Genomic DNA, 10,330 nt, shown 5'->3' with positions numbered 1-10,330 from the left:
AACAAAGAATGAAATCCCGAGAGGAAGAAAACAACAAGAAAAGAAATGAAAAGAGGACAAAAGGAAGATAAGAGAAAGGAAAAAGGAGAAAATGAAGAAATAACGGGAAAATAGAATGCTGTCTGCATCGAAATCAGAAAAATACATAGCTCATCCATTCAATCCCGTTCCTCGTAAAATCAGCACCAGACCCTACGCCTCACCAGCAAACTTCTTCTTCAACCCTTCCGCAGCCACGCCACCAAGCTGCCTCAGCGTGCCCGAACCCATGATCTCGAGCGTGCTGATCTCGAGCGCAAAGGTCTGCTTCCACCACCGTCGCAGCTCGATCGCCATGAGCGAGTCCATGCCGATCTGCGCCAGCGACAGCGAGACGTCGACCTCGCTCTCGTCCCTCATCATGAACGCAAAGATCTTGAGCCCGATCTCCTGCGCGAGGTAGCCCACGGCCTCGTCGCCGTCCAGCAGCTCCGGGTTGTTGGACGCGCTGGCCAGGAAGGTCTTGAGAGCGTTCGACGAGCCGCTGCCGCCCTCGCCGGCGCTGGACGAGTCTCGCAAGTTGTGATAGGTGGCCATGCGGCAGTCGCGACGCCACTCGGTGGAGCACTTGGGATCGTCGAGGGGTACCTCGGACCGGAGGCCCATGACGACGTTGCCGTTGGCGCACCAGGGGGCCAAATTGTCTCCGGATTTGCTGCAGTCTATGTCGTCAGGGAGTTGGTTGAGGATGAGGAGCTCCATATAGTCCATGAACTCCTTCTCCGTCAAGAAGTAGAGACCCTGGGACCTAAGCTTCTTCCTCGCAACATTGTTATCAGCGATGAAGCCGACGTCGTCGACGGGGCAGATGTTCAGGACCGTTGCCGGAAGACCTTGGCTACGGCGGAAGATGGTGAAGGCCTCTAGGAAGCAATTGGCGGCGGAGTAGTTGCTCTGACCGCTGTGGTCGGCGAAAGTGGTCACACCGGAGCTCGTGGAGATGAAGAAATCCAACTTCTGTCCCTCAAGGGCGTTATGCAAATTCCAGGCGCCGTTCACCTTGGGCTCGATAGCAGCGCACCAGTCCTCGTGGGGCATGTCAGCAAATGATTGGTCCTAGAGAGTGCGTCAGTACTCATTTTCAAGGGGCATCTAGAGCAGCGCATCACTTACGCGAAGCACCATGGCCATATGGATGACTCCCTTGATGGGAGACGGAGCCAGGGCAATCGCAGACTTGACAGCGTCCATATCCTGCGCCTTGCCAGCAACGGCAGCAGCCGTGCAGCCCAAGCTTCGTAGCTCGTGGAGGAATTCCTGGTCACTCGTGGTAGTGCCAGCGCTGCGACTAAGGAACACAAAGTTACGAGCACCATGCTCGGCCATCCACACTGCGATAGCCCTCCCCAGACCACCAAGACCGCCTGTCAAGAGGTAGGTAGCCTCAGAGTCCAGCTTCGTGACAGTCGAGGCGTTAGTGCTGGGAATGAGAGAGGCATCTACCGGAATCCTGACAACCACCTTTCCAATATGGTCGCCCTTCTGAAGGTGACGGAAGGTCTGCTCAATATCAGCAGCCTCGAAGAGTGTGATGCTGTCCATGGGCTTGATCCTTCCATCGCGGCACATGTCCATGACTTGGTCGAGGATCTTTCCAACCTGCTTGGGCTTCTTCTGGATCATGTGCGCGAGGTCCACGCAGCAGTACGAGCGGTTCATCAGGAACGGCTCCATGTCGAGCTTGCCGAAGCCGACAAGGTCACGCTTTCCGAGCTCGATCAGCTTGCCAAACTCGGCCACACACTTCCATGAAGCGTGCAGCAGCTTGCCCGACAGGGAGTTCAGCACGATGTCCACGCCCTGCCCGTTCGTCTCCCTCATAACACCAGCCACGAACGACTCGTCGCGGGAGTGGAAGATGCGGTTACGAGGAAGACCGTAGGTATCTATGGCGTACTGAGCCTTGACTTCACTGCCGACGGTGACAAAGATCTCGGCGCCGACCGCCTTGCACAAGGCGACTGCAGCGTGGCCGATACCACCGCACGCAGAGTGGATCAGGACAGATGTCTCCGAAGTCAGTTGTCCTACTGTATACAGGGCATAGAGGGCAGTCGCATATACGCAGGGAATAGTGGCGGCCTCTTCAAAAGAGAAAGATTCGGGGAGCGTTGTGCATAGAACAGAGTCGACGACGGCTTTGGTAGAGAATGCTCCGTCAAGTGCCACGCCAACAACTCTGTCGCCGACAGCGACGTTCTTGACGTTGGAGCCAACCCTGCTCACAATACCAGAGACTTCGATACCGAGTGGGTGCTTGCCCTCGAAGGATAGGACTCCCATCGCCACCATGACATCCTATTGCTTGTTAGCCAGGTCTTCGATGCAATACAAGTCTTGCAGCACAACTTACGCGAAAATTCAGACCAACAGCCCTTGACTCAATCTCCACCTGGTCATCACCCAGAGTCTTCGCCGGCACGTCCACCCAGTGCAGCGTCTCCAGCAGGCCAGGTTTCCCAATGGCCAGCTCCTTCTCCGCGGTGGATTTGGTCGCACTCTTACGTCGAACCTCCTCTTCGAGATCGAAAGCCCCGAACCGCGGAATCTTTACCACGCCGTTGTCGACGGCGTACTCACGGTCGGGCCGGAGAAAGACGTTGTCATCGTTCATCCGGTGTACCTTGCGCAGGACTTTGAGCACCAGGCCCGCAAAGTCCTCCTCAGCAGTGGAGATCTCGAGGGTGTGGAAGGGCAGGCCGAGCTCGGCTGCGGCGCCGCGCACCGCACCCAGGGACGGGGCGTGGCGGGGATCAGTGCAGTTGATCTGCGTTGGGGGCATGAGCCACAGCAACTTCTGGTCGGCGTGCTCGCGGCAGAGGGCCTGGAACTGCTCGAAGCGCTCCTGTGTGATGTTGTCAAAGAAAGGGGTTTCCAGGTCGACTGTAGCCAGCACTGGCTGGCCTGCTGGGAGAGAACCCTCCCCGAAGCGCACCACAGACACGTCGATATTCTGCGACTGTAGATGTGAGATCAAAGTCTGCGTTGCCTGCTGCTCGGCGGTTTCACATAGAACAGTGACGGCGGGAAGCTCCGGGTTGTTTTGCTTGGCAGCTGTCCGCGAGACGATGGCAGCACAATACTGGTACGGCTCCTCGGCGTCAACGACAGCGGTGTCGACACCTGTGAAGCCGGCTCCCTTCAGCTCGGCGTCCCAGCGGTCCAGGAAGATGTACGGCTCCCACTTGCGGCCGTCGGCCTCGCCCATCCACCAGCCCGAGAAGTTGCCAAAGATGTAGCCAGGACCACGAGCGACAGCGCAGACTTCGGTCAGGACAAGCTGGCCGCCAGGCTTGAGGAGCGGCTGGAGGTTGCTGAGAGTCGCGTACAAGCTCGGCGTGGCGTGCACGACATTCGGCGCCAGGATCAGATCGTAACTCTCGGGCGTGTAGCCCTGCTCGAACGGGCAGGCGGAAATGTCAAAGACCTTGTACTCCATGTTTGGCGCGTACGAGAACCGCTCGGTGGCCTGTGGGAAGAACCCGGCCGAGATATCGGTGAAGGTGTACGTCGAGTACAGAGGGTTCTTGGAGGTGCTGACGAGGTCCCGGAGGATCATCTCGGTCGTGCCGCCGGTGCCGGCGCCGACTTCCAGTATGCGGAGTTTGGGCTTGGAGATGGCTAGCATTTTGACGAATTTGGAGAAGCCGAAGCTGATGCAGTTGTAGATGCCAGTCAGGACACCATCCTCCATGAGGATCTCAAGGGTGTCTTTCTTGCCAGTGAACAGGTCCTCGGTGTTCTCCCAGATGCGGACTATACCACGAGCAACATCGCCGAAGGAGGGGTCAGCACAGATCTTATCAGCTCGCTCGAGAATAGCGGCTTTGCGTTCGTCCTTGGTCAGCTTTGTGTAGGGCAAAGTGTCTCTGATGATGGGAGGGTATGTGCCATCGCTTGCACGTTGCCTCTCACGGTGCAGCCACTCCCGGAAGTTATCGAAATGCGGCTGACCAGCGGTCAGGCCCTCGACACGATCAGCCGAGTCCAGAGTGCATAGCAGGACCATCTCCTCAACCGTAAGCTTAACATCGGTATCAATGGTGGGCGGTTTAAACAGTGGTCCGACATCCATGAAGTCGACGTCAGGATACCATTCCAGCCTGGCAGCGGCGTGTACATCCTTGTTCGAAACGTCTCTGTCATCTTCAAGGGGGTTGAGGCGGACGCCCCGCAGACGTAGCGCTACTTGGCCCTCAGCGACGCACTCGATTCCGACATCAGCCTCGCCAGCAGAGCCCCAAGCCTCGGCAATCATGTGCTCCGTCCCAGGGAACACGTCGATCTCCTCAATGAGCGTAGGAACGACAAGGTGCTTGAGGTTGCGCCCAAGGCCTTGCGCCGCCGCAGCAATGACGAGCTGGAAGCAGGTGTCCATAGTAGCCGGGTGGAACAGGAACGGCTTCTCGACTTTGCCAGTGATCTCGCCAACAGCCCGAGACGACGTGACCGAAGTCTGCAGACTCGTCATGCCCTGGAATTCTGGACCGTAGTTGAGGCCGACGTGGCCAAGCATCTTATACCACCTTGAGGCGGAGATCTTGCGAGGAAGGCTGGAAATCTCTTTGGAGCCCGCGAGACGTTCTGCCGTGGGTTTGACCGTGCCCTCGCAGTGCCTCATCCAGGTGGAGCCAGAGTAGGAGGAGATAGTAAACTCCCAGTACTCTGACTCAGCCGAGTCCGTGAGCTTGCGCTTCCGGAGCGACGTCAAAAGCTCGACGGGCTTGGATACGTTGAGCACCAGCGCCGTAGGCACGATGACGTGGCGCACGCTGTAGCCGGTCTGGACGCCGCTGACCTGGCGGATAGCCTCTCCGGCCATGGAGATATAGCCCGCAAAGGGAAAGATGATGTCGTCGCGGACCTTGTGATCGGCGAGCCATGGAACATCCTCGAGATCGAGCACACACCGCCAAGCCGGCTCAAGCTCGCTGAGTTCAGGGATGCGCTGGCCGAGGAGCGCGTGGTGGCCATACTGCCTGAACCGCCACTCCTTGGCAATGCGGCTCTCGTACCAGTACTTGGTGGAATGATCCCAAGGGTACAGGGGCAGGTCAGTTAAGACCTTGCCTCTTGGGAACAGTGAAGCAAAGGCCACGCTGACTCCCTGCTGCCACAGCTGGCCGACAGCAGAGCTGAAGCTCTCAGCGCAGTCTGCGCCACGGATCATGGTAGAGATGTAATTACAAGATGCCCGCGCTTCAGCGCAGATCTGTCGCAGTGGTCCAGCCATCTGCGAGTGGGGACCGACCTCTAAGAATAGAGCTTGCGGTAGCTCCTTGAGCAGAGCGTTGACTGCAGGCAGGAATTTGACAGGTGATACCAAGTTATCTACCCAGTACTGGGGAGACAGGGGCTGAGTGTACAGCTGGGAGGTAACGCTAGAGAACATAGGGATCTTTGGCCGGTGGTCATTGTCTTCTCCGGGCTCCATCTCCACTTGCAGCAAGCCGAGATAGTGTCGAGCGAGGGCTACCATGTGGTCTGATGATCAAATCTATTAGCTTCGCCCGACCTTTCGTACAAAAGGGGTCTGGATGACTTACGCGAGTGGTACGCCATATCAACCTGCAGCTTCCTCGCAAGAACATCAGGCTTGGCGCTCTTGACCGCCGCAATGACCTGCTCCAACTTGTCAAGATCACCCGAGATGGTCGTCGCCGAGGGGCTGTTTTCCGCAGCGACGACAACACCATCGACGAGGAACTCAGCCGTCTCGGCAGCGCTAAGACCGACAGCAGCCATGCCGCCCTTGAGCTCCTGGTACTTGGTAGCCAGACCCCTATAATACGAAGCCAGGATCGCTTCCCGCTGCGACAGCGCGCCAGCCGCATAGGCAGCGGCGATCTCGCCGCTCGAGTGGCCGACAACGGCATCCGGGGCGATGCCAGCTCGCCGGAGGCTGTTGACAAGGGCGAGTTGGACAGCAGTGCACAGCGGCTGCGACAGCTCGGCCCTGTAAACGTTGCTAGTCTCCTTGGGGCGGAGGAGCTCTTCCTCCAGCGCCCAGGTCGGCGGGATCTTGGCCGCGGCCAGAATGTCGTCCATGGCCTTGATGTCGTCCTGGAAGATGGGGTCGGACTCGAGGAGCTGCTTGCCCATCTGCGGCCACTGCGCGCCCTGGCCGGTGAAGACGAGGGCCAGCGGCGCGGCTTGTTGGGGAGCCTTGACGCTCGGCGCGGCCTCAGAGACATTGCCATTGGTGACGACGACGAAGGAGCGGTGGGGGAGCGGCTCTCGCCTCCGCGCCAGCGTGTATGCCAGATCGTCCGAGCGCTCCGGATGGGCCTGGAGGTACGCAACCGACTGCTCGACGACCTTCTTCACGGCATCTTGGGAATTGGCCGAGCAAACCAGCAGCTGCGCGGCCGAGCCAGCTTTGGAGTGGAAGCCATTGGTCTCATAAGAAGGAATATAGCCCTTGGCTGAGTCCACAATACACTAGGAACAGTATGTTGTCAGTTTCTCCCACACAAACATAATGTGTACGGCCTCGGCGGCACTAATGCTGCTTTTCTTACATGGGCATTGGTCCCGCCAATACCGAACGAGTTTATGCTCACGCGCTCAGCGCGATTCGTTGGCCATGGCACCGGCTTGAGCGGCACAGCAAGGTTGAACTCGTCAAACTTGACTATTCGGGTAATGCATGTCAGCGATCATATGACTTTGTGGAACATAAGAACAGTGTAAAAATAGCTCTGCCTTACTCTTGGGGTTGGGCTTGCCAAACTTGATATTCGGGGGGATGGTCTTGTTTTCCAAAGCCAGCACGGCCTTGATAAGACCCGTCAACCCGGACGCACCCTCGGAGTGGCCAAAGTTGGGTTTGGACTAGCAAGTGCGTCACACCAATCATTAGCACTGTCGTCACGTCTACTTAAAGTTGTTTCATATATGGCAGGGGTGGTGAGATGTAGGGTGAGATGATGTTAGATTAGGCACGGCACTTACAGAGCCGATATAGATACCCCTGTCCTTGAAGAGGTTGCCAACAGCATGGGTCTCGATGGGATCGCCGGTCGGGGTCCCCGTTCCGTGGCACTGTCACACAGACGCACAACGCGTCTCGGTCAGCACATCCGATCGGAGAGATAGGCAAAACGCACAGATCGGGCAAAATACGACTACACCGATGGATGTCCTTGGGGGATCCGTGGGGGTCCGGTCCGGGTATAAACACAAATGCTCACCTCGATAAACGGCGTGTCTGCGGGGTTGAGCCCGGCGTCCTGGTACAGCTTCCTCATGAGCGCCTCCTGGGCCGCTGAGCTCGGGTTCAGCAGGCCCTGGCTCTTGCCGTCGCTGTTGGTCCCGCTGTTGCGGATGACGGCGCGGATGGGATTGCCGTCCCTGATCGCGTCTTCCAGCCGCTTCAGGTACACCGCGTTGATGCCCTCGGCCCGCGCGAAGCCGTTGGCCTCGGCGTCAAAGGTCTTGCACGATCCTTCCGGGGACAGGACGCCCTCCGAGGTCATGGTGGAGTAGATGGTCGGGCCCATGAGCAGGCTCGTTCCCGCCACGATGGCCGACGTGCAGCCCCCGGTCTGCAGGGACATGCACGCCTCGTGCAGCCCTACCAGGGAAGCGGAGCAGCCAGTCTTGATGACCATACTATATCCGGTTTTCCCGGGTTAGTATATACATGCTGTCTATTCCCGACCCAGATTTTTGGGAAAATCCTTCCACGAGATTTCGCCATTTTACGTACCTAGGACCCTTCAAGTCATACTCGTACGACAGCCTGTTCGCAATCATCAAGTCGCCGCTAAAATTGTACCCGCCCGTGAACTGCGGCTCGCGGGACTGCATGTGCAGCCAGTCCTCGCCAAAGGTGCCGACGTAGCAGCCGACGAGCCTGCCGCGGTAGTCGGTCTCGCCGGCGCTGTCGAAGCACTCGCGCGCGACCTCGAGCAGCAGCCGCTGCTGCGGGTCCGTCTTCTCGACCTCGAGCTTGCTCATGCTGAAGAAGGACGTGTCGAGCAGGCCCAGGTCCTCGTCGAGGAAGTAGCCGTGCCGCGTGTCGACCTGGCCCTTGCGGCCCAGCTTGCCGTCGAAGCCGTCGATGTTGAACCGGTCGGCCGGGATGGGCCCGCGCAGGTCCTTGCCGTTGGCGATGACGTCCCAGAAGGCCTCGGCCGTGCGGACGCCGCCCGGGTACCGCATGGCCATGCCGCAGATGGCGATCGGCTCTGGAGCAGGGATCTGCTTCTTGTGCTCGCCGCCGTTGGCGAGCCCCTTTTCCAGGCTACCATTGGTTGTTGCCGGCTGAGTAACTTGGACGCGCTCTGCCTCTTGCTCTAGGGCCAAAGCAGCGTCGACGCCATTGGTACCTTTCCCGTTCACAGCGACCTCAATTTCACGCTTGATGGTGTCCAGACCATTCAGTATGGGTGCCACACCGTTCCGAGCAGTAAGGATTTCCGGTCCAGACGCATTGTCGTCTCGCACCTTGACGGTGGAGACCTCTGGCTGAACCTCCTTATCTGAGGCACCGTTCGCCGCGGGCTCAACTGTCTTGTGGCCGTTGGAGTCCTGCAGGTGTGCAGTCTGGTGATTTGACTGGCTGGAGAGTGTGATGTCCTGATCACTCTCTATAGAGTCGATAGTGCCGTCCGAGCCCGCGCTAAGACGGGACGACTTGGCCTTCCGCTCATGGAGGCGGGCGACGCCGTCCTCTGGCAGTGCACGGGGCACAGCCGAGAGGTCAAGCTGATCTCTGTCTGCTGTCTGCCCGTCCCGCGGCCGGGCCTCCGAGCTGCTCAGGATGACATATTGCTGCTCGTCGAGCTTTGGGGACGTGGTATCCTCCATGCTTGTGTTTGCGTGTGGGGAGCTATGGCTTACACCGACCAAGGGAGGGTAGTCTTACCTCTCTCCCCCTTTTATGAAACAGTCGGACCTCTACAAAGGCACTCACCAAAGACACACAGCAAAGATACCAAGAGAAAGGGAAGGTTATAATAAGGAGAAGGAGAATCAGGCGAGAATACCGAAGCTCTGAGAAAGAGAGGTGGTGCTGTTGTTCTCCATCCTCCCTTTTATGCAGCCGGGGAGTCCTTGCAAGTCTTATATGGAACCTGAACCGCGATCGAACACTAGTGGCAGCTCGCCAGGACCATGTTGGAATAAAACGGATCCACCGCCCACGGTTCGGGCTCAGCAACGGGCAAGATCCCAGCAGGAGAATACAGCAAACCGAAATTACTAGAGTGAAAGGAGTGCAGTATGGGAAAAAAGAGGGACTGGCCCAATGGACTGCCAAGGACCGACCTAGAGAAGTGGCCCTTTAACTGGGATGGGACGAATGCCACTCTCGACAAATCCGTCCCAGTCGTCCGGCCCCGGGAATGTGTATCGTCCACACCCTCAACAGCACACCTCATGCACAGTCCACCTGCCCTCCGTCCAGGGTTCGCCATAGGATCCCCCACTGCCCCCGTTTTGATCCCGGCAATAGAGGCGCTCTGAGCCTGGAGATAAATCCATGTATGATACGTACAAGGGGGCTGATCTGTTTCCCGCTGCGGCAATTGACCGATGATCTCCCACCCACCTTACCATGAGGGGACCGCGGTGTTAGCTCATAGATGCATCTGCATCTGCATTGCAACGCCGGCTGAAGAGGACCCTGTGGGGTCTACAAGAAACAAAGTCACACAGGATAGGACCAGACGAAAAAGACGTTTCGTCGGCCTGACGCCCTGCTCGGCCAAGCCGTTAACCTTCAATGGTCTAGCATCACCATCGCCAATGGAGCTTGTCCTATCCGGGTTCTTCAGATGGGAGAATGTACATGTCAGTGGCGTGCGGATGAGAAACACGACACCACCACGTAGGTTCCCAACGAGCCTATTGAGGCGCCAGTGGGGGGGGGGGCAGACCTTTCAGATGGGACGACGAGAGACGACATTTTTGTCTGACCGTGAGCCCGGAAGCAAGGGCGGACTCCACTCGCAGCGGGTTGGAACGAGGGTGGAGTGAGAGCAACTGTACCCAGTACAAGACGGAAAAAGCCCCGGGGCTCCGTTTCAACCCGCTAACAGCTCGCTTGGTGAGGGTGGTTCCATAGAAAGCGACGACGGGGTCACGACGGGCCGAGCCACGAAGTGTTCGAGAAGGTCTCAGGCTGGCGAGTCAGTAAAGCCTTGGCCCCCGGCCTCCCCTAACAGCGCGGTGCTGGAAGGACTGGCACGCCGATGGGCCAAAAGATCAAGAGGATGGTTCGTCCTGGTTCCAGAGCTAGCCATGACAGGTCTGCCAACGGGGTCAGGAGCATGCGTAGGCCACG

At 58.3% G+C, this 10,330-nt stretch overlaps 1 protein-coding gene across 1 annotated transcript; it reads right to left on the bottom strand.

Moving 5' to 3' along the window:
- Positions 1–192: 192 nt before the first annotated feature.
- Positions 193–8,853, bottom strand: E0L32_000397 (uncharacterized protein; the record flags this gene model as incomplete). The annotated part of the gene is made up of 9 exons (XM_031138337.1): positions 193–1,095; positions 1,153–2,337; positions 2,393–5,523; positions 5,586–6,480; positions 6,561–6,673; positions 6,750–6,873; positions 6,994–7,083; positions 7,233–7,653; positions 7,751–8,853. The coding sequence occupies 9 exons, from the start codon at positions 8,851–8,853 to the stop codon at positions 193–195; spliced, it is 7,965 nt and encodes a 2,654-aa protein (XP_030997774.1).
- Positions 8,854–10,330: the final 1,477 nt, after the last annotated feature.

The sequence above is a fragment of the Thyridium curvatum genome, assembly GCF_004353045.1.
Source record: "Thyridium curvatum strain D216 chromosome Unknown NODE_1_length_1224711_cov_81.814160, whole genome shotgun sequence".
In the NCBI taxonomy this organism is placed as follows: Eukaryota; Fungi; Ascomycota; class Sordariomycetes; order Thyridiales; family Thyridiaceae; genus Thyridium; species Thyridium curvatum.
The sequence above is the reverse complement of the archived record's forward strand: the minus strand, read 5'-3'. Positions and strand labels throughout refer to the sequence as shown.